The following is a 25,713-nucleotide window of genomic DNA, read 5'->3' on the forward strand; positions in this document are numbered from 1 at the left end:
AGCCGTCATTGGTTCTGAACGGTTCTGATACACTTGTTTGAACTCTGACAACGCTCTGAGAGTTTCTAAGAGTCATCTCCGTCAGGCGCACGAGCTTTGTTGGGATGCCGATCTCCATCATAGCCTGGTACAGGAAACTTCTGTGCACATTGTCATAGGCAGCCTTAAAGTCTACGAAAAGGTGGTGAGTGTTCACGTTGTATTCAAACGTTTTCTCAAGGATCTGCCTAAGCGAGAAGATTTGGTCTATTGTGGACCTGTTTGGACGGAACCCACACTGATACTCCCCCAAGCTGGATTCTACATATGGCTTTAGTTTATTGAAAAGCATATTGGCATATTGGCAAAAACTTTATAACCGGTGTACCATTTAAATATGACATAATAAAATTTTTGAGTAATCTTTGATGATGCCTATTTATTTGACTATTTTTTCGTCTACTTCCGTTGTATTACTTGCCGATGTAATTGATTTGAATTTTTTTTTCGTTTGCGAGCACACACTTATTATTGTAGGAATACAGAAATAATTCACGTGTTTTGTCACATGTAGGTATATAATATCCGTCTATCAGACGTTTTGGTTATGTATTAGTTTTCTTTTTCTTAAGCAAATACTTTTTGCTTATAACCATGGATTGACTGGAAGAAATCTCTTTCAGAGATAAGTCCACCTTTTCCATAAACCTTAATATTATGTTATGTTTCTAAGTTTATTTGTAAGTGCCATAAAGTAGGAATCTAAATAATAGATGGAAACATCAAGGTTTCACAAAATACCTAAGTGCCATGACTATTTAAACACCAAAAAAAAAGATAAACAAAAGAGGTTTCCCCTTGTTCTATCCTATAAACAAGAAACATGTTTTTTACCGTTTTTCATTAGCTCGTCATAGTAGGTAGCTTGTAGATACGTGCTTTGTTTAACTCTTTTTAACTTTACGGTAGTAATCTTTTGGGAGTATCATTTGGATTTTGGTTTCTGCGACTGTTCTTATCAACGATAAATACATTTTTAGACGACATTTTGTTTCGCGATAAATATTTTTGATCAATATTTGATTTATTCATTTTTTAAAGATATTATAAAAGATATTTTTTATCAAGGTTAAATTCTAGTTTAAGAACATTCCAACTGTTTTTCTGAAATAATGATAGCATTATTATTAACATATAAGTACATAAATCATAAAGGTTTTGAAATATAATAGAATCTATGAAAGTGGTCTGCTAGCCCTACCACTGCGGTTGTCATGTACACAGGCCGACAGAAACTGTAAACAAAACGAAAGATCGATATATTTCAATACTCCATGTAAAAGCAGTGCCGCTTTCACAAAGTCAACATCTCTGTAAAGCTCGATAGCGTAAAATTAGCGCGAAGTATTTTGACAGTGATTTTGGCGGGAAACATAGATAAACTCGTTTGATTGCGGATGCATAGTGTTGTGCCTTCGCTTGTTAGAATAGTTTTTATTCAGGTCTCAAGCTGTGGAACAACGTGGCGTCCTGCATGGAGAAATGGTTCGGTGATAAACGGCTCTGGTTATTTGGTAACAACCTGCCGCTACTACCTAGAAGGTTGGTAAAATGGATTTTTTTAATTATTATTTTAGTATTTACTTTACATAATAAATAGATTAAAAACAAAATTTAAGAACAAGACAGATTATGTAGTACACAGGGCGGATTTATGGCTAGTTTATAGATAATTAGTCATTTCTTCCAGACAACCTTAACTATTAAACTTATTCGGTATATAAATAATAGTGTTCACATTTTTAGACTTGTTTTACTACTGATCTTAAATAGAAATCGTCCATAAAATATTTTAATATTAATATTAAGATAAAAACTCGTCTGCTAGATTTCAATTAAATATTAATCAAAAAGGATTTCCATCTAATGTCACAAAGGTCAGTGGTCTCTAATGTCACTGCGGGCATTCACTGTTTTAATTAAAACTTAGCCTTTAAAATTAGCTTAATTAAAATAATATATCAAAATAATAGAGGAAACTTCTTCCTTTTTGAAACAATTATTATCGTTATATAAAAAGAAAACACGTGGACGTAGATAGATATCGAAGTTATTATTTTGTTATCTGTACCTACATATAATTAAAACCTTCCCGTCCTATATATGTACGTGTTATTTAAATAAAACGAATTATAGGATATCTTAAAAATAATTAATAATTAATTTTTCCATGTTTTGTTTCTGTCCGTCTGTATGTTTATCCAAGCACTACATAAAATGTACATTACCTACTAAATAAAATGAAATTTTACAGTTATGATCCTTGAGGTCTAATTTGAAATCTATATTTCAACTTGCTACACTATTTAGAAGTCTAGTCATTACCTACTTTGTAAATAATTTTAGCTAAATCGTTATTAAATAAATTAAATGTATACGAAAACGTGGGTTACAAACATATTTTAATGTACTTGTTCATTATATTATTTAATTTCAACATTTTCTATCAGAATGTGTCATTGTACGTGATGATCACCTTGATATATAAAACGATAATGATTTTAACGTAATTATTAATTAAGTACATAATAAAACTAATTACGCATTAAGTAATCTAATATTAATGATAATATTCGTTTCATAATTTAATAAGTTTTTAAATATAAAATAATATAAATTGTATGTAACATAATTATATAACTTGTACTATTTGGCTATTATTTTTTGTAAGGTGTATATTCTAATCGGGTTGCTTTACTTGTTTATCGTTATTCCATTAGCAAAATAGAAATTCTAACTCGGCTTTTAAGTTTTGCAGAATACACAGCTAACCAAGTAGTATAATATTCAGCTCTCTTGTTAGGTAGTCGGATAAATAATAAAGAAATATGTCAGTAAAAAGTAAAGAAACGTAAAGAATATATATAAATAACAAATATGTATTTATGTTTTGTCAAATACAATCCTAAGTTAGTTGAGAATTAATTTATATTAAAACCTTTTTAGTGACGATTTACGAAAGTGCTATTAAATTAATAAAATAATAATATTATATTCAAAACATATTACAAAACATCACCTTGAGTCTTGTTTTTAATTGCGCTAGCGCATGTTAGGAACGGTTGAGCAACAATTTGTAACTATTGCTGACATTTGTCTAATTCACAAATCTATTCTGATATTATAGAGATGGGATAAAAAAGGACAGCACTATTGGAAACTTTTATACCAAAGGAACGAATGAATGAATGAAAAATAAAAACGGACTTCAAAAAAAATATTATAAAAAAACAAAGTACGAGATTTTTTTTTAACCTCTCTTCTAATTTTTACAAATTTATTTGCAACCAAACGGAAAATTAGAGGGAATATATTCGTCAACCAGCAGTAGAGTAGAGAAGGATTAAGCATTGTAGGAGAAGGGTCAGCTCTTCTCCTACATGGAGAAAGGGGTCTGTGTGTTACAGGCTAAATCAATTAGTCACAATTTTTTTTTTGTAGATGATGTTTGTTTATTAGAATGCAAGGCTTTGAAATATTTTGTTGCGATTCATAATCCACTTTGCACAACGACGGGTTGTAGCAGTGGTCATAGAAACTCACTGTTCTGTCAGCGGTCTCGGGTTTGAATTTTCGCTTTTAAGAGGAAAGGGTACCGGGTCTTTCTCCATACAAACGTAGTCACCTGTTTTCTCCCTGGATAATGACACTAGATCAAATATTTTTGTGACATAGAACTCTTTGCTGCCATGACCATGCCCCTATGTTTTGATTTTTTTCATATTCTTATTATCATAGGAATTAGGAGACTTCAAAAACTCGAAATATTGCATAATTTTTTGTACATTTTCAGACACTCATTAAAAAAAATATATGCATATTTTCAAAAAAATGAAAACATAGGGGCATAGCCGAAGTCTTCTTTTATTTTCTAAAAAAAAAAATTTTAAAAAATTGCCATGTTCTGAGGAGAAAACAGTCGACTACGAAACACTGTTTTGGTCAAAAATTATATACCTAAAACGGTCTGAGCTGCAGTTGTCCCTTTCTTGCTTTTTGGGGGATAGGTCTGGGGGAGGGAAGGGTCAAAGCAATACGTATATACGCCAGCGAAGTGATGCCTCGTAGTCGACAATTATATCGATACACTAGTGATGTTATTTTTAGTCGATATTTTCTAAAATTCGTATTAACAAAATCAAATAATTTCTCTTTTCATAACTACAATAAAACCGTATTTGTATATGCGGTTTTTATTGTAACACTGTGCAAACCTGGGCTAACGAAGGGTTTCGCTAACAAATAACAATGATAATTATGGTAAATAACTGTGTTGTTTGTTTTTGGTATCAAAAGGGCTCAATACAAGGATTTCAAAAAAGTATATTATGATTATTATTACCGTAATACTAATAAAAAATACAATAAGAAAGTTTAAAAAATTAGGACTGCTCTTTCCTATGCCTATGCCAAGCAAGCTGCGAGCCGCGCTTCTTCCTCGCCTCCTAGGCGAAAAACAACTTCGGGTTTTACTCTTTCCAATATATTTTTTTATCAATTTCGGAATACTTTGTAAAAAGCTATGCATGGTCAAACATAAATAAATATAGGTACGTAGCGACTTTAGAACCTCCTCTGTTTTTTTTCATCGGTAAAAAATTGCTTAGTTGTTTCCTTGACATTACTGAGGAGCAGATTATTAAATTTGGTCGAATCTATGTACCTATGCGATTCGTATTTGGACTTCGCAAATAGGATCATATTTCTGAATTGCGTAAAAAACTCAAGTGGCCCCACTAGCGTAGCATTCCTTGGAACCCCGGGAACCTTGGGACCCTGTATCAAAATTAGTGGGGGGGCAGGCAAATGATGGGTAAAGATTTCTCACAAAAAATGCTTGCATTGAATTAAAATAAATGTTTATTGATTATAAGTTATAACTTCCTCCTAGAATAGACAATAGTGAGTGTAGTCTGCTGTAGCTGTTCCTGTTCCATCGAAATCCTTAGGTAATTTTTTATCAGTTTTAGTTTTGAAAAACATCAAGTTAATACCTCCGGAAAATTGGATGCAAGGCTATTGAATTTTATCAGTAATAATTCCATGAGTTCTTTAATGGAATGAATGTTTTGAATTTCGGATTTTAAGCTGATTTAAAGAGCTTGTAGTTCCAAGCTGGAGAGTTATTAGCCTTGTCCTGCAGCAATAGATGCGGGGGATCATTCGCTTCAGCCTGTGAGGCCAATACTATTAGTGAATTCCTATGAATCTTCCGCATCTATATGGGGGATTCACAGGCGCATAACCTGAAGAAGAGATTCAACGCTGCCTCCAGGTCTTACAGGTAGTAAATCGCTAGGGCAAAGTTCAAACACAGCAGAATTGGCGAGAGACTATTGGGCTTTCCAAATGGAACCCATGCCTTTTGTTTCTTACAAAAGCTGTCGAAGGTAACTTTCTTTAGTCTACACTTCCATCATTGCGCGAACCTGAATGCTCTCTGGCATATTATGCGAAAAAGTAAGCGAAATTCTTTGCACTCTTTTTGCGTCGAATTCAACTCTTGACGATGAGGGAAAAGCACCACCGAACATTCCACGGTGCGAACACGCGATGCGTAATGTGCACTATGAGCAGTGTCGTTTGTCGTGTTCTGCATTATTTCGATGTCAAGAAGTCTAGTGGTGCTAATTGTATCCAGCAGTGGTTTGCAACCAATGTGCGAGCTTCGTGCGCAATGTTTCCGCGTACATTCAAAGTGTGGAATGACCTTGCTAAAATTTGGGGGTTTTAAAGCGTCTAGTGTCTACATCTTTTCTCTAAAGGCCATGGGCGACGGTAGCCGTTATAAATCAGATGGCTTCGTCTGCTTGTGTGCCCCATTCTTATATAAAAAAGATTAATTCATTGTTCATAATGATTAACTGAATCCTGAAATAAACGATACAGAATGTTATCAACAATTGGGCGCACGCTTGACTCGGATAAAAGGGGATTGCTTTTCAGACTTCAGTCATTTCTGAAGTTAAAACTCTATAGGTATGTATGACAGTTTTTTTATTCTTTTTTCCAGGAAGCACAAGATTAAGTGACACTGTGGATAGCATTTTACTAATTTTTGCTTACACACCTTAGGGGCCCTGTAAATAGGGGGCCCCGTATCATTGATACGGCTGATACGGCAGTAGTTACGCCCTGAGTGGCACCCAATTCCCTACTTCGGGAATACGTATATTCTCAACTTACTTTACTCTATTCTTTTTAATCCTGTTGTACCTGCTTATCTAAAACGACGATTTAAGTTTCTTAGTGATTCCAATGAACGCAGTTTTCGTTCTGAGGAAAGCTTACTTCTTGAATTTCCCTCTCACTCCTCTTTCATTTATACTAAATCTTTCACTGTTTAAGCTTGTCGACTTAGGAATTCTATAGACGTGTAAAATCGGTTTCTATTTTTAACCCACTTCCAAAAAAGGAGGAAGCTCTCAATTTAACTGTATTTTTTATGTATGTTACTTCAGAACTTTTGACTGAGTGGACCGATTTCTACAAATTTTTTTTTAATCGAAAGGTGGTGTGTGTCATTTGGTCTCACTTGAGTTTATTTGAGATCTAACAACAACTTTTCGAGTAATATAAATAATACGTTTTTACTTGACTATTTTCGTCGACCTACGTTGTATTATACCGCATAACTTTTTACTAGGTGTACCGATTTTGATGATTTTTAATTTAATCGAAAGCTGATGTTTATCGTGTAGTCATATTTAAATTTTATCGAGATCTGATAACAAATTTTTGAGTAATCTTTAATAACGCGTATTTACTTGACTATATTTTCGTCTACCTTTGTTGTATTACATGTCGATGTAGTTGAAGTCGGCTTTTTTTACTTTGCGTACAAGTCGAACTCGGTCCACCCAGTCAAAAGTTCTGAAGTAACATATATACAAAAAAAAAAAAAAAAATACAGTCGAATTAAGAACCTCCTCCTTTTTTGGAAGTCGGTTAAAAATCAATCTGATTCGTATTATTATTTTCTGTTGGTGTTCAATAAAGTGTATTGTTATGTTATGTCATGTTAATCAACCACTCTTTAAAAAAATTCAATCGATTACGTAATTTGCCTAACTAAAAAAACATAAATAAAATAATAATTGAAAAAATCGCCTTCATGATTTTTGTAAGTGTACAGTACATAATGTTTGAAATTTGTGTAATTTATTTAGCTATCTTTGTGTAATTATTGAATTTTTATCTTGTTCCAGCTTTTTCAATTGACTTTCTAATAGCTGTTCTTCACGCAGGCGGCTTTTCTTGTTTTTTTTTATTTATAATATTATTTTTAACCATTGTTATATCGCCGCAATTATATGTTAATTAATATATATAACCTATACCCGTGTATTAATAACAGTGACAAAGATGAGACATTACAAATTATATAGGTACTAAGGCAAACATTTTATACTGTGTATGTACTATATTACATATATATACTATACTTACACTTATACTATGTACTACATGTATACAATATAATTATGTATGTATTTCATTACCCATTCTTACACACACCTCAACCATGTAATTACATACCTAATTCATAAATAAAGTACCTAAGTATTTCGATAATTACCCACAAAAATATAGACATGTATCAAGTCACAAAGAGTATCCAATTCAAAATAATAAAACATAAATAATAAGTAGTTTACGATATTCAATAATAGTAAGCCGAGTCACAGCAATACGATGCAGAACAAATTCAATAAAACAAGCCAAATTCAGAAAAATAGCACTATGCGCTATATGTACTCGTAGTCAATCACAAACGAAAGATGCGAATACTAAAATATCGTCAACAATTAATAGCTGAATAGCCGGCGCACGCACACTAACAAAACGACAGTCACACATAGAAAAAACGGGGCGGAGATGGCGCGGGGCGCGGTAGCGGCATGCAGCGCGACAGAAACATTTTATTCAAATACCTATTTTTGAAAAGTCTCTTCGGTACCCTTTCCTCTTAAGCTCACGCAAGGTGTGTCTTGGTTTGGGTGCTCGTGTTTGTGTTCTGTGTGTTTCCGAATGCATGACACTAGAATTTTATAACATACAATATAGATAAGTGTAGGTCATTTGTTGAGAATTATGTAACCTATGTAGGTATATAAAGATGCGAAAAACCGCCATGGTAATGACACATTTGTTATTAACATTTTTCTTAACAGACACGGTGACTCAGCTTAATTAGGGTTCCGTTAGTGTTATTTGAAATAACATCTGTCGTATCTCTATTGGCCAGTTTCCTATATTTTTTTCATCTATCTCTAAATTTGCTTAGTAAATATATAATTTTTAGATAAATTTCATACAAATTGTCTCAAGATATAAATATAAATTTCTAGTAGGCAAAACCAGAGATAGATAGAATATTAAAAAGGGACGTTAGTCATATATTTACCTTTTGTCTATACATTTCAAAAGAATTAACTATTAGTATTCGAATACTGCGATCACACCGTGCTTCACGAACTAGAGAAATATCAATCGGTCAGTATTTATATTTACCTACTTCTAGAGACGCATAATATGTTGTGGTTACGGCAGAAAAGAATATAGCAACCCCCTCTCTTCCCGTGGGTGTCGTAAGAGGCATCTAAGGGATAACACAGTTCTACTACCACCTTGGAACTTATAAAGCCGACCGATGGCAGGATAACCATCCAACTGCTGGCTTTAAAATACACAGGCCGAAGACGGGCAGCAGCGTCTTCGGTGCGACAAAGCCAGCCCTGCGGTCACAAGCTCGCCTGCCCTGCGTGGTGACTATGGGCAACACACATGAGTTCACGACATTTTTGGCGCGAACTTGTGTAGTCCTATGTCCAATAGTGGACTGCAATAGGCTGAAATGAATGATGATGATGATGAAAATTCAATTAACTAATAATTCAAAGAATATTTTTCATGAGTTAATTAAAGTCTGTTGTCGCTTTAGTGTACATTGTAGTTTAAATGATTAGGTACCTAAATAAAATTGTATAAATATCATTTGTTATTGTTTTTCTTTCCCATGCACAGTAATTATTCAACTAAGTTAACAATAACATAATTATAGGTACAAAGTTACTGTGATTCATTAAATCACTACATAGTATAAAACAAAGTCGCTTTTTCTGTCCCTGCATATGTATGTACGCTTAGATCTTTAAAACTAGGCAACGGATTTTGATGCGGTTTTTTTTAATAGATAGATTGATTCAAGAGGAAGATTTATATGTATAATAACATCCATTAAATAGTGGAGAAATACTGTTATTTTTGAGTTTTCTAATGTTATGTCGTAAATAATAATTTTTTTTTTCGCTTAAATTGCAAACGCAGGCTGAACCCTACGAGATTTATCAAAATAATGTACTAAGTATTGTACACATTGAAAAGGTCTACAGAAAACTCCGCGATGGTATATACCTATCTCTTATGGATATCCCACAATAACATTTTTTTGTCATTTACTTTTTACGACAAATAATGGCTAATTTTCGAAGCGATTTTAACCAATACAGCATTAATCCTTATCCAATTAAATACCTTAAATATGTTTTTTATTTAATATAGATCTATATGGCCTTTTACAGCATATGATTTAAATGAATATTTTCGAAGATATTACAGATTTAAAAATCGCGGTACGTAGCGTTTGCGGCGGTTCCAGCCGGCTTTTACTCTAAGTTAACGCGTGCGGGCCACGGGCAGTAATGAATAAATCAAAACTACTGGATCGATTTTAATCATTTTTTCAGTGAATGACATAGGCTATAATTATATTTTATACCCGTGCGAAGCCGGAGCGGGTCGCTAGTAATTAATATAAATGGTATAACAACTACGTAGTTTTATCTATTCGATCGTCATACCGAAACTGCATTGTGTAATTTTCTATGTATTTGATGAATGATGATATTCAAAGACACGCGAAAAGCAGCCAAATGCAGCAACATTAAACTGTGATGTCATAAGACCGCCTTTGCACTTTTTTAAGTTAAAATATTGTAATTTTGTTAATGTAATCCTAAATGCATTAAATAAATAAATAAATGATACGTTCTGCTCAATGTTAAGAGCTTCACATACCACGATCGGAATAAGACAAAGTAGAGAATCAAACGATCTATAGGTCTAAAGAGAAACTCAAACCCGTGTCTCGTAAAAAAATATTGTAATAAAATATTTTTGAACAAAATTCTGTAGATTTTTAAAAAAAAAAATTAAAATAGAAACAAAACTTTACCAGTTAAGTTCACAAAATAAGCTAAGTTTGTTCTAAGCTAAGAGGTTTTTTAAAATGTTCCTTTTTCGATCAGGATAGGTACCATATCAATGTCGGTCTGAATAGATTCTTATGCTGTGTTTTGTCGTTCGTTGCATACAAAATATTCAATGCGGTAATAATTTGCACAAACAAATAAATATTGAATAGCAAGTACGCGGTATAATGTTAACCGGTTAGTAACAGCTATGTTCTTATGACGTATGCATCTAAGTAATAATATTAGATATTTTTCTATTAATTTGAAGTCATAAATTAAATAAATATTTGCTTTATTGAAGAAGACTTGAAATCATTTTGATCCTCATTGCATAACTGTATTTTTTTTACTATATTAAATTTTTTATGCTTTATCGTGTTTTGATAATGCATTTTAGTCGCCTTATATTATTTATTGTTATTTTTATTGTTATTATTTTTTTTCACTTCGTTATTCCTAACTATTAGTATCTCCCTGTTTTCCTGCTGCTTGTTTGTTTTTATAATTTTTTTTTAATAATGTTATCACTGTCCGTGCTGCACTTTTTGCTGTCTACATATACACGGTCTTTACTGAAAATCAGTGTTGGGGCAACGATGTCTCAACAATACTGCGACATGCTGACATTACAATCCATTCTTTTTCATTTTTTTTTGTTGAATTTTATCTTACGTAAGCAGTGTTTTGTTGCCAGTAAAATTTATTTTATTTATTTATTTACTTAGTTGATGTAAAGCTAATAAATGATTTGAATTTTGATATAGATTCTGATTCATTTTTAACTGGCAGGAAACTCAAGAGCAAATTTCAAACCTTATCAATTTAATAATTTCGTCATGTTTTCTAAACTCGTACACTCATATTGTAAAGCTAAAAATTTTGTCTGTTTGTTTAATCGCGCTAATTTCAGGAAGTACTGGTTCGATTTGAAAAATTCTTTTTGTTTTGGATGGCCCATTTACGGAGCAAGGCTATGAGATATTTTTTTCTTAATTTAATGCGTGAGAAACCGCAGGGCACAGCTACTAATTATATATATATATATATATATTTTAAATGTATATAGGGTAAATGAACGTTCGTATTAGTTATATTAAAATATTGTCGAGTTACATTTGAAAGCAGTAATTTTTTTTTCATTATTCGTTATCGTGTGATTAATTAGCCATAAAAAAACTTAGTCCGGTTTTTGTTATTTTCCAGTTTTTGGTTTAATTTAATTTTTTATTTATAGAATTATTTTAAAGAATTAAGTTCCGCTAATGTCACGTAGAATGAAGAAAAATCATATGGGTACAAAATCGTTATAAAAAATAGGTTTATTTAAATAGGCTCTTAAAATACAATTCGTCATTTTACAAATTAAAATTTAGATACTAATTATTATTATTATTATTATTTACACACTGTACTGTTGAAGAATTACCACGAACTGTCTCTATTATCAATGGTGATTTACTACGAGTTGCTAATTGGAGTAAATTCTTTGGTTTAACAGTCATTCCAGGGAAAACGCAAGCAATTATTATAGGAAGCTCTAAATTTATTTCTCGCGTTAATAAATCACAACCACCTCCTATAATTTTTGATGGCGTTAAAATTCCATACAGCAATAAAGTGACTAACTTGGGTATTATATTGGATGAAAATCTCTCTTGGTGTCCACAGATGTGTGAATTAAGTCGAAAAGTTTTTTTGCTGTAGAATCCACTCCGCAGGCTGCAGAATTTTCTTCCTACTTCCACCAAAATTACGCTTGCGCATAGCTCTTACCCTTGCCTGATTATGCTGACACTGCTTATCTTGACATTACTGAGGAGCAACTTAATAAGCTTGAGCGCATTCAGAATTTATGTGTCCGTTTCATATTTGGCCTTCGCAAATATGATCACATCTCTGATTATCGCAAAAAACTCAAGTGGCTCCCAATTCGCCTTCGCAGGAATACTCACATACTGACTTTGTTATATTGCATACTATTTAATCCTGCTACTCCTTCTTATATACGTGAACGTTTTCAGAATCTCAGTGAGTCTCATGAGCGAAGGCTTCGCTCCGATGATAGTTTACTTCTTAAAATTCCTCCCCACTCGACTACTTTCTATTCTAAATCATTTACTGTCCAAGCTGCTCGGCTTTGGAACTCTCTACCTTTGCCCATCAGACGCGTTGAATCCCTTCCAGTTTTCAAGAAGTCGGTGAAACACTATTTTCTTCAATTTTAATCCTTCTATCTAGTGGCATATTATCTCCTGTCCTCACTTTGAATCTTATCACAATAATTCATTAACTTTATATATGTCTATTACAACTTTCTATTTATATATGCCATTTACGTACATATACTTTATTTTAATTTTCAATTTTTCTTACATTGTTTATTTGTCTAAATATAAATATATTGTGTATGTTTAGGTAAAAGTGTACACATAAACCATCTACATATATACCATTTCCTCTACCCAAAGGTTGCCTGGAAGAGATCGCTCATTAGCGATAAGGCCGCCTTTTGTACTTATCTCCTGTTTTTATTTTTTGTAATTTTGTTCAATTTTGGTGTACAATAAAGAGTTTTCATTATTATTATTATTATTAATTTTAATAAATTTTTAAAAGTGAAGATATCACCAGTTCGGAATGCATATTCCGCAGAATAGAACAGGCAAGAAATTCTGCAGTTACACTTTAAAAAAAATGTATCAACTGTGTTTAAAGACACGAAGGAGTATGATTAATCTTTAAGATTGATTAATCTCAATTTACTTCTTTATGATTAAGAATGTCATTTAGAAATCATTGTGAAACGTACAGAGGAATCAAAATTTCTTATTTTCGTTGGTTATGAAAATCTAACGTTTTTGCTCGTCAAAATCATTCGATTTGAAATAATGTCGATAAATTCAGTTGTAACCTAAAAAAGCGACTTATCAAATGGCTTAATTACAATAAAACATGAAATAATAGAGACGGCGATTTAACTATGAAAGGCGAAATCAATATTTCTATTGTGTCGCCTTATGTTTTGCCCGCAAGGTTTGTTCTTTATTCATAGGACCTTCAATTACTGTAACATTGTGGTTTTATACTAAATCGTTAAGGATCTATATTTTTTTATTAGTTATATGAACTGACCCTAAAAACTTCGTACTTTGAAAAAAAAACTTCGTACTTTGAAAAAAAAAAATCATACTTTTTGTTTTATACAACTGTTCCTGATACAAGAATTGGTAAAGCTTTAGATTAAGAAGCGTCGAATTATCTAAGTTCAATATTTGACCGTTTATCAGTATAATTTGGTTACAAAAAAATAAATAACCCTAATCTATCTAACTTCAAAATGCGGTTCTTAATCTAAAGCCTAGCCTAAGAATTATCAAAACTGGTGCAGTCTATCAAAAGTTTTACATGTACATTTGACAATTCATTTAAATTCACATAGAATAGTACAGACAAGATTTTTATTTGTTGTCAGGTCGCGCGCGAGCAGCCGCGCGATGGAGCGCTATGAGAAGCTCGCGAAGCTCGGCGAAGGCTCCTACGGCCTCGTGTACAAGTGCCGAAACAGGGACACCGGCGAGATCGTAGCTATAAAGAAGTTTGTTGAAAACGAAGACGATCCACTGATACGGAAGATAGCTCTCAGAGAAATACGGATGCTAAAGGTAAAGAAATGGATATCAAAACATTTTTCTAGACTAACTTTTATAGGTACTTTCTGAATTTTAAACTCTTGAAAAGCCTATAAAGTAAGCTATATTACTTTCATCAATATCTTTGAAAAGAATGTACAGCTAAATATATGAAATTAATTCATATTGAAACATTCATTCTGACGATAGCGCTTTACTGTGCAAAATTGAGAAGACAGAGAAAAATGTCTTTTTAGTAGGAATACCCAGGAAGTGCCCAGTAGTGGGACATTCGGTCGGTATGCTACTTTATACTAAAGAAGTTTCCATTTTATAGAATTTTTTAATTTATTTATAAACAGCTGAGTAGTTTCTGTCTGCATCTAGAAGTTTTATTTTTAAAGTTATGTTATAAATTTATTTAGTTAAATGTTTCTTTAAGTTTTGAGTCTTAGAGCCTCTTTCTCTTCTCCACATAAACGAAGTTTAATTTGACACTAGATAAATGTTCAAAGACTTGACCTAAATTTATTCCGTTATAATGTACCACGATGTCTGGCGCGAACTTAGGGAGGCCTATGTCCAGCAGTGGACTGCAATAGGCTGAACTGCTGAACTGAACGTGAGTTGTGACACGTACTGAATTTGTTCATTATTATTTTTATTACAAGCTAGTAAAAAATCTATAAAATTTAATAACAATGTTTTCATATAGCGATTATTTATAATTACAGTAACGAATCTCGATATATCATTAATTAATGGACAGGATCATTTAGGTTTCCAACCACAATCCTTACATGTCCATATATGTTAGTATTCATTAAAAACAATGCGTCAACAATTGCAGAAAGTGACCTTTGACTTTTTAACACGGAAGCTTTGGTCTTCCGTGAAGAAATTATTTTAAAACAAAGAAACATTCCTTTGTTTCTTGAAAGTTGTATTCATCAGAAGGGAAAATAAATTTACACGTCGGCGTCGATTCAAACAACGTTACCGCAAAAACGAGTGTGCTTTAGACCATACAACAGAAGTAAAACTATTTTAACAATAGGCGTGCACAATAAGCAAGCACTGTGTCTTAGCTATACCAAACGAGAAAGAAAATGTCTGCTCACTCTTTTCTCTCTTGCTCCGTTCGCTTCGCCAGATCACAATTCTCGTAACGCTCTCGTCACATATTCACTAGCTTACTCCCCAAGTCAAGCGTACGTAAAGAAATTTCCAATAATATTAATATTATCTAGTAATATTTTTGATTCATTGCTGAAGTTATAAAAGAACCGCGCCACGAACGTGCGTCACTCCTTCTTTTTGGTTATTGGTGATCGATATTTCATGTGACATAATAGTAAATACGTTTTGTTCTGTTAGAAGTATTATAACATTATTATCTTGTTGCAGAATTTAAAACATCCGAACTTGGTAAATCTAATAGAAGTTTTTCGTCGAAAGCGCAAATTGCACCTCGTATTCGAATACTGCGATCACACCGTGCTTCACGAACTAGAGAAATATCCATCGGTCAGTATTTATATTCACCTACTTCTAGAGATGCATAATACATATACTGTGTGGCTACGGCATTAAATAATATAGCCACCCCCTCTCTTCCCGTGGGTGTCGTAAGAGGCGACTGAAGGATAACGCAATTCCACTACCATTTTAGTACTTAAAAAGATGACAGATGGCAGGATAGCCATCCAACTTCTGGCTTTAAAATATACAGGCTAAAGACGGGCAACAGCGACTTAAGTGCGACAATGCCAGCCCTGCGGTCACCAACCGCCCAGGGTGGTGACTATGGGCAACACACGTGAGTTCACGCCATTTTTGGTGTGAACTTAGGGAGGCTTATTTCTAGCGGTGGACTGCGATAGGATGAAGTGAGAGATGCATATAATTAAATACTACCCAAAGCATAGTGTGGGTATCCCAAATTTTACAATATTTTTGGTCGGTTTTACTTTATTTATCCTAATATAACTACTCTACGATGTATCCTAAAATAAACGACTTGAATCTCCATTGACCACAACACAATGCAAACACCAACGTCCGGAACACGACAAGTACCTGCACAGCCTTGAAAACACTACTAAAGAGATGTATTAATATATTTATATTTAACACTACTTATTACTTAAGAACAAATTAGACTTTTTACAATATATGATATTTAAAAATAATTCGTAGTCCGTACCTACTATTATATTTATTTATTTATGTATTTATGTATTTATGTATTTATTTATTTATTTATTTATTTATTTATTTATTTATAGAACACCAACAAAGTATACACCACATTTCAAGTATGTATATATACAATAACAGTAGAGTCTAAGTGTAACTCTAATTATAGGTGATAACTACATTTAACTTGACTGACATACACTAATACATACATAATACATAAATAACATACACATGGCAAGAAATTAAGATAGTGTTTCACAGTTAAATTAATTACAATAAAAGATAAAAACAAAAGAAATCAAAGAATTAAAGAGAAATAATTTGTAAAAATACTTTGCTGATAAATACAATTTGATCATCATTTAAAATTTGTGTCATCTCATCATCCTGTTTAAAGGTGCCTGATAACCCAAGTTAGAACAAGCATACAATAAAATAGCATTCGTTTATTTATACGTAGACATTTAGTAGGTGCCGATAAGCAAAGATACCTAAACAAAACAAGACAATCCAGTACACCATTAATTAGTTTATGCAGAAACAGGTTGTCAAGCAAGCATCTTCGACTTTCGAGAGTGTTCATATTAAAGTGACTCAATCTATCGCGATAATGCGGTATTTCATTAGCTAAGCCAAATTCAAAAGTAAGGTGCCACATAAAACGTTTCTGAATGCGTTCCAATCTAGAAATATAAATATTGTAAAAAGGGTTCCAAACAACGCTAACAGTATTCGAGCCCATTGCGGACGAATGGCTTATATAAAGCTATATAAAAAAATATAAATTGTATTTCCATTTTTCATTTCGAAGATTATCAATTAACACCCCTTCTTTTATATCTATGCCACTCTATCTATGTCTTGAACTATCGTTAGCATTAACTAAAGCCATGTTATCGACACAGTTACTGTGTAAGTAGCTCGACGAAAACCGGTTGACTACCAATAGTTCGGTCACACGATTCGCACATGTGCACTGCGCCACTCACGTGTAACCTTACGAGTTAGGACGCCGCGGAATTGTTAGAGCTATATCTTTTTCCTCATATCCATTCACTTACGTTAACTTTCGATTGTTAGATTTTCTTTGAAAAAGTACACGAGCAAAAGAAGGCAAACGATTTGATGAAGTTACTAGTGCATAAGATTAGTTGCAGTAGCATTGTCGACCTTCAGGGAAATGTGTCTGTAAACTAATTACAGAAGATCAGAGTAAAATAATACTGCTTTCAAGCAGTGTTGTGTCCCTGTAGTGAGTAAGGTGACCAAAGCTCCTGGGGGAGGGGAGGATGGTTTCGGCAATGCTTCTCGCGTTGCAGCTGTCTATAAGATATAATAGCTTACCATCAGGTGAGCTGTATGCTTGTTTGCCGACCTACTCGTCATGAGCGATATATTTATCAATCGGTCAGCAACGCCTACAATATCGCTCATTCTCTGACCTTTCTTAAGTTAGCTAAGAACACGCCTCCTTGGATACTTACTTCATTTCTCATTTTAGTATCTACCGTATCACGTATTTGCCTTTTATTAAAACTCCCTTATGTGTTATGTATGGATTAGTGTTACCGTAGATTTGCCATTGCGGACTGCAAAGTCGTATATTAGAATCTTATCTATAGCTATGTTTTATTCTAGTAGTTATTGAGGTAGGGTACACCCAGCAGGAAATACCCTGCTAAAAATCTTAAACAGACTGACTGGGATAGTCACTTCAGCCTATCGCAGTCCACCGTTGGACATAGGCCTCCACAAGTTCGCGCCCAAAAAGGTGTGAACCCATGTGTGTTGTCCATAGTCACAACGCTGGGTAGGCGGGTTGGTGACCGATAGTGACTGGGATAGTACCTCAACCTTTCAGAAGATTACAGCTAAATAATACTGTTTTCAAACTTGTGTTCCTGTGCTGAGTACGGTAGCCAGAGCTCCTGGCGAATGTTGGGAGTAGGATTGGCAACGCGCTTGCAATGTACCTAGTGTTGCAGGCGTCCACTGGATATGGTATCCACTCACTGTCAGGAGAACGTATGCCCGTTTGCCGTTCTGATGGTAATAATAAAATAATAGTAATCAACACATTAGTTTGTTATTAAAATCATATTAAATATTTATACAATTCTGTACAATATAAATGTTTTTGACTATAAACTACAACTATTTAATTAGTACGAATACCAAAATCTAGATAAGCGATAAGAAAGCCATAATTAGATAACAAATACCTATCTATGTAATTTATGAACGAATTATCCATTTACAAGTACATTAAACCCATGTAACGTTGAATGTAATGATACGTTAAACGCTATAATTTTTCGTCCACCTTTTACGATATTTGAATTTTATTTTATTATATCTAGAAATATTTTACCCTGAGTTTAACTTCAAGGACGGTGTAATGTAAAAACGTTTAAACTTTGACCTTTGTCGTAGGTACTAGGTAGGGTTGTGTTATGAAAGGTTCACGTTATCAGATTAGGTTTTTGCGTTAGTAGAAAAAGCTCAAACATAAAAGAATATTACTATTTTATGTAGGAAAATTTGTAGTAATCAATATCGGGTTTGATAAGTTTCGGCCACAAATGAAAAATTTCCTTTATTCAGTTAAACAGCATAACCTTCATATCGACATTTTACAAAAGCATAAAATGTTTTTTTTTTTAATTAATTGATTAAGGGTATTGTGAAGTTACCACCGATTAAGAAAGTTTTGTAAATAAACAAATAAGTTTTATTTAAACTTTTTATGAAAAGAATTAATCATTGAATTATAGTGATAGGACATTAATGGTGATAATAATATTAAACTTGATCAAAATTTAAGCTTTGAAACGTCATTTTACTTATTAAATATGTGAATATATACATATTATTTCATATATAAAATTCTCGTGTCACAATGTTAGTTATAATACTCATGTGAAACGACTGGACCGATTTTTATGAAATTTCGTGTGCATGTCGGGTAGGTCTGAGAATCGGCCAACGTCTATTTTTCATACCCTTTAGTTGTAAGGGGGGGATTAAGGTAGCTTATAACATATATGGCAAAACACCGTTTGCGGGGTCAGCTAGTATATAAAAGAAACAAAGATGTTGGAGACTTGCGTGTCAATATGCTACGCCTTTTGTGTATGTACCAACCTGTCTATACAAATGTTATAAACCTGCAAAGTTGGTTTGTTTGTTTGTTGATACGCACTAATGTCAGTCACTACTGGTTTGTATTAAAAAAATTCGAATTGAAAATATGAGTTTTGTGTTGAATAGCGAAATTTTTTGATGAAATACCGACAGCAGCGCCACCTATCGGATTCACACCCTCCATGAACCACCGGATAGGGAACGACCTAACAGTAGGACTGTTTTATTTTAACCAGGCGATAGCTTTAAAGGTCCAAGGACCCTGGCTCTATATTTCAGGCCAAAATGATGTGACCCTGGAGGCAAAGTGCCCCGGTAATGAAAGCCCGGGTAAAGCGGGTAGCCTCTAGGTCCGAACCCGGACAGACCCTCGGGCCTGCCAGGACGATCCACACACACACACGAAATCTCAACCAAATCGGTCAAGTTGTAGGAGAAGTTAGGTGACAAACACACGTACAGAAGAATCATGTGAATTATCACATCATCATCATCATTATCATGATTATGTGAACTAAGATACATAATATACATTCATAAAAGTCGATCTTAATGTCAATTCTAAATTATTGTAAATAGACATCAAATCTCGTTAGGATTGAGATACAACTTAAATGTCATAGCTAATTATCATATATATCATAATATAAATTGGATTTAATGAGACGATGTCATAGACCGTCGTGTTTGTGAACTGGTCCGCTGTGCCAATATAGAATGACCTTCGCAGCGCCCGCGCGTTTTGCGTAAACGAATTTAGCGAAAATCCTACCAACTACGTGCGTTCGCACTGTATTTTTGCAATAAATACATAAGGAGAACAAGGACGTGGATATTTTCGGAATGAAAGAAATCTGATTGCATTCTATCGTTTTGATAAACTCGCTATTAAATCTATTATCTAATGTTTTTTATTTATTTATTTCAAAAATACAAAATATTTTCTACAATAATACAAAATAAATCCTCGTGACACAATGTTAGTTACAATACTCCTCCGAAACGGCTGGACCGATGTTTATGTAATTTTTTTGTGCATATCGGATAGGTCTAAGAATCGGTCAATATTTATTTTTGATACCCCTAAATTATGAGTGGAGGGGGGGATTAAGTGGGTTAATAACATATATGGCAAAAAAACGTTTGCGGGCTCAGTTATAAATAAAATTTAAATTGATAAAAAATAATACAATACCAATTTTATTTATTTTTCTTCTTCTACCTAGCATTATTTATCCCGAATATTGTCAGGATCTACTTTTCGACTAAGTCTCCTCAACTTAGGACGATCTTTTGCATCATCCAGGATTAGAACATTGGCCCTTATCTGTCAATTCTTTATGGTACACCAAAAATGAAAACAATTTATAGGCGACAAAAAAGAAAAAGAATTATAAAGTACAAAAAAATCAATAAGAAATGCTCTATTAAACTATGTCTTAATATATTTTGTCTCTTGAAAATATTACACTAACGATTAACTGATTTTTTCGACGCCTAGAAGCGCTTTGGAAACTTACGATGCGAACTTGAGCGAACTATTTTTTGCTCAAAGTTCAGTCAAAGATATTAATGACTCCAACCTATACAGTTTATGTTACGGGGTGTTATGTCAGAGTTCGCTTACTTCCATTGTTAGTTAAAAATATTCTTCGTTACAATGCTTTTGACGTAATAATGCTGTAGATATATTTCGTTATTATATATTGCTGACATTTTGTTTTACAATAAGGAAAGTTCAAGGTTATTCGATGATAATATTACTAGCTGTTGTCTGTGGCTTTGCTCTCGCAAAAGATAAAAGGATGTTCCTTATTATATTTGACTTTATCAGACATAAAGTACGCTGACGATATCGTATTTTGTTCTATTTACTTAATAATTGTGTTTGCTAGCAAAAGAAAAAAAAAATGACTCCAATTACATCGTCAAGTAATATAACGTAAGTAGGTGAAAATTATGTGGTGTCATGGGACACCAGCCGGCCTAGCATGCATACAACGAGATATCTCTTGACGAGAGAGAGAGATAATGTCTACATCGAGTATTTTCTCGATTACCCTAACATGCGCACTACGAGAGACAAAATTCTCTTCCGAAGACTTCGCCTTGTCGAGTAGAGAAACATTATCAACCATAATCACAACTGAATATCATTCTTATTTCTTATGTCGTAAAGTTGAATTTACAAGGTTATTGACCAATTTCAAACGAGTGACACATGTTTTATTTAAAAATGTTCTCGGCCTTTTGGCTAAGATAAAAAGTGTATATCTAATTTAAAAAACTCTAATATGGAAAATAAAACGGCGTAAGTAAATGAATTTAATTATATATGTAAAACAATATGCTCGTGTTGTGCTTTATATCTTGTCGCACATTAGATAATTGTAATTCTATCACGCATTGTTTGTTTGTTTTTTTTTGTTTTTTTTTAATTTTTAAAATTTTTTGAATTTTTGAATATTTTTTTTTTGATTATTGATTTTACTTTTATTCTATTTAATTTTATTTTTAGTTATTGATTTTTTTAATATAATTTTGTTTTGTTTTTTATTCTGAATGTTGTCTTGTCTTGTTGTACTAACCCAATATGGACTTATACTTTGGTCTAAAATAAAGTATTATTATTATTATTATTATTTAGAATAAGAAGCAACAGGGCGCAAATACGTTTTTTGTGTCATTATATGGCACACTTCACTCGACTTTTCGCATTTCCCGCTCTTCGTATACCGAAATTATATAATTATAATAGGGAAACGCCATGGTATACAAAAAATAGGCACCCGGTTTTATTTATTTTTTATTTATCGTCTTTCTCGTCGATAATATTGAAGACGAGAAGTTTCTCTTCCTAAAACGACAAAATTCGACAAAATTACGATGTCATGTTAGCTTCCGTAGAGATAAATATCACAGATCACAAAAATTTAATGATTATCTCTTCTTGACGTAACGAGAAGAGTATCGCGTGCACGCATGTTAGCTACTGTAGACATAGAGAGATAATACGAGAAAAGGGGTCGACAAAATTTTGTCGTGGCGTGCATGCTAGGCCTGCAGGTAGGAACGAAGTTCCTTCGGATAGTATAGAAGCAACACAATTTGAAAAAAAATGTTGAATTATAATATATTTTCTAGTTCTTGATATATTTTTTTTAATTTTGTTGATTGGTTTTTATTAAGTACATAAAAGTATTTAGGACATTGAGTATTTTAGAAAATAACAAATACCGTAAAATAAAATAAATCAAAAAAATAGTAATAATAATAATAATTCAAATTATTAAGTGAAATAAAAAACACGTCTTTAGTTATTTTTGTCGACAGTATAAAATTACATAAATAATTTTAAAAAAAGTTTAAGAAATATTTTAGTTTTACAAACGTCATATATACAGTTGTGTGACTGATATAACGTCACTTCCGTTATATATTTTTCTTACGGTTTTAGTATCACATTTTTTTCAGTCCGGTCGCTCAGCCAAATGTCAAGCCTGCCGTAAGAAACTTCGTTCCAAAAATTAACAAACGCACTAGTCGCCACTACGATTTTCGAAGATTCATAAGCGATGAAGTTATCCGCAAAAACACATAAAAAATACATATCGAAATGAGAAAACTCCTCCTTTTTTGAAATCGGTAAATAAATGACAGAGCTTTAAGCTTTGACTAGCCCGTTGGCGCAGTTTGTAGTGACCCTGCTTTCTGCTCCGAGGGTTGTGGGTTCGATTCCCACCCCGAGTCTGGGTGTAATATAAATATTTATTTATATATTTATATATGTATTATTTATAAGTATGTTTATCGAAAAAAAAAATGTAGCTATATACCAGTCGGCCGTTACCTATAACACAAGCATTAAGTTGCTTACTTTAGGAACAGACGACCGTGTGTGTATTGTGTAAATATTTATTTATTATTTATTATTAAGCTTTAGGTACCCTTATTTTTCTTCCTTTAGTTTTCGCCTATAAGAGTAGATTTTCCCTAGTAGATATACATTCTTTGTAGTTATAGGTTTTCAATAGTGGCAAAATAGAGCAAATGATTTCGCCGAGAGTTTAGAATGCAGAAGACACGTAGGAGATTAATCTCTATCATCAAGAGCGAACATATCAAAAACGTCTAGCGCTTTGACATTTTATGTTATATTTAAACATAACTAGTGGTCGCCCATTGGTCGAAATTCGACCATAATTAATTTAAAGTTTGAACGTTATTATGGTTCTGTTGTCAAAAACTATACTTCTACTAGCTGACCCCGCAAACGTTGTCTTGCCATATATGTTATAAAGCCCCCCCATCATCCCTAAATAAATAACTATATGAAAAATAGATGTTTTTCGATTCTCAGACCTACCAAATATGCACACAAAATTTCATGAGAATCAGTCAAGCCGTTTCGGAGGGGTTTAACTACAAACACCGCGACACGAGAATATTATATATTAGAATAATAATAAACAAAAGACTATATTATATGTGTGTCAAATACATGGTAGTGTGTGTTATGTCATTTTTAAATTAATTTCATGTATTTTTTATGTATAATTAAAAAAATATATTATCATTCTGCACTCCTTCTCTATATAAACTATCAGTGTGCGAAATTTCATACTCCTCCGTCCGCGCAATTTTCGTTAAAAAGGGTACAAAGTTTTGCTTCACGTATTAATATGTAGAAGATTATCGTATGTATTAATTCACTATAGTGAGTAAATTCACACATTAGTACAAAATCCAAGATAAATATATATTGTTTGTTCTGTTCAGATGTGTGAATGTCAAGTGTATTGAGTGTGTGAAGTTCGTCAACTGTTTACGATCTTGTTTTGGGTTTCGTAAATGAAATCAAAAATTAAAAAGCCTTTTATACAAGCCTGTCAAAACTAGATTCAGATTAGGATTCAGTACCCCAAAATCATCATCATCATTACAGCCATCATTTACAGTCTACTGCTGGACATAGGCCTCCACAAGTTTACGCCAAAAATAACGTGACCTCATGTGTTTTGCCCATAGTCACCACGCTAGGCAAGCGGGGTGGACCCCAAAATACATATATAGAATTAAAAAAATAAGAATAAAGAAAAGAAAGAAATTAGAACTACCCTAAAATTTTCCTACTAAAACACAATTTAACCATGAATATTGTGTAAATATGTATACATGTAAAACCTTTTGTCATATATTTAGTGAAATTTTCAATAAAGTCTTCCGTCAGGGTTGTCCGGAACTGCTCTCGAAGCAGATAATCTGGCAGACGCTTCAAGGGGTCGCGTACTGCCACCGACACAACTGCATCCATCGTGATGTCAAGCCTGAGAACATTCTCCTCACCAGCGATGGCGTCGTCAAGCTCTGCGACTTCGGCTTCGCGAGGATGATCAGTGCGTATTCATATTTTTATTTTTATTGATATTCTTCATTCTATTGGAAATTTAAGACTTCCAAAACTTGGATTGCTTGATAGGAATAAAGTGAGATATGTTGAAAAACTAAAATCAGTTTCAATCGAATGAATTTTCTTTTCTGATTTAAATACTAAAATGGTTGAATGGCATTAAATGTACGTTGGGCCTGATGGTAAGTGACCATCGTAGCCAATGGATACCTGCAAACGTCGGAATAATCTAAGTGTGTTTCTGACTCAACTCCACAGCGTCCCTTTGGCTACCTCACACACCACAGGACACATCACTAGTGTAGTATTATTTTGCTGTAATGTTCTATAAGGTTGAGTTATCCTTCCCCCAATCGTGCTGCTGCAGACTTTGAGCAGAATATTTCAGGGAGACTATATCTATGATGCATTAGCAGTATAACTGCTCATAATATACTGCTGAATATTATTGCACTCTTATATATTAACAAATATAAATGAATATACATAAATACAAATGCATATGTTAAGAAATAAAAAAAAATCATCATTCCCCATTCCTCATCATTCCCCATTCCTCATCACTGTTACCTTTCATCTTTATCACACTTTTTTCATAATCTGTAAATGCGTGGTCCCATTATGCATTATTCCCGTATTCATGATAGTTTTATAATTACCCTAACCATTTCCTTTATTTCCAATCTTCCTCCAGGTGGAACCTGTTCTTCGGAATATTCAGTGCATACGATGATACCGTTCGGAGTCGATGTGCGGAGACGCGCTAGTAAATATTTACTCTATTAAGTAATAGTATTTTGCATTGCTCTACATCTAAGATTTCAGAGATAGATTAAGAAAGAATAAAAAATAGTACTAAACTTATTAGAGTTATTAGGTAGTTTTAGTTCGCAGCGAAGTTAAAGGGCTTATTTTATTTACATTTAATAATCCAGTAGGCAACAGTAAATAGAAGTTAGCATTAACGTAACTTTAAATCAATCCAGGATTATACTTTGATTGTGTATATGTTTTTTCAGTTCATTTTTCTTAT

The 25,713-nt window shown here is 33.1% G+C and overlaps 1 protein-coding gene across 1 annotated transcript in view; it reads left to right on the top strand.

Moving 5' to 3' along the window:
- The first annotated feature begins 1,492 nt into the window (after window positions 1-1,492).
- Window positions 1,493-25,713, top strand: part of LOC123662351 (cyclin-dependent kinase-like 1) — a 43,282-nt gene continuing 19,061 nt past the window's right edge. The window contains exons 1-5 of the mRNA XM_045597202.1: window positions 1,493-1,581; window positions 13,768-13,957; window positions 15,332-15,451; window positions 24,501-24,666; window positions 25,375-25,446. Coding sequence (XP_045453158.1) covers window positions 1,514-1,581; window positions 13,768-13,957; window positions 15,332-15,451; window positions 24,501-24,666; window positions 25,375-25,446 — 616 coding nt within the window. The 5' untranslated portion in view covers window positions 1,493-1,513. The remainder of the gene's footprint in view (window positions 1,582-13,767; window positions 13,958-15,331; window positions 15,452-24,500; window positions 24,667-25,374; window positions 25,447-25,713) is intronic.

Source organism: Melitaea cinxia, chromosome 18 (assembly GCF_905220565.1).
Source record: "Melitaea cinxia chromosome 18, ilMelCinx1.1, whole genome shotgun sequence".
NCBI lineage: Eukaryota > Metazoa > Arthropoda > Insecta > Lepidoptera > Nymphalidae > Melitaea > Melitaea cinxia.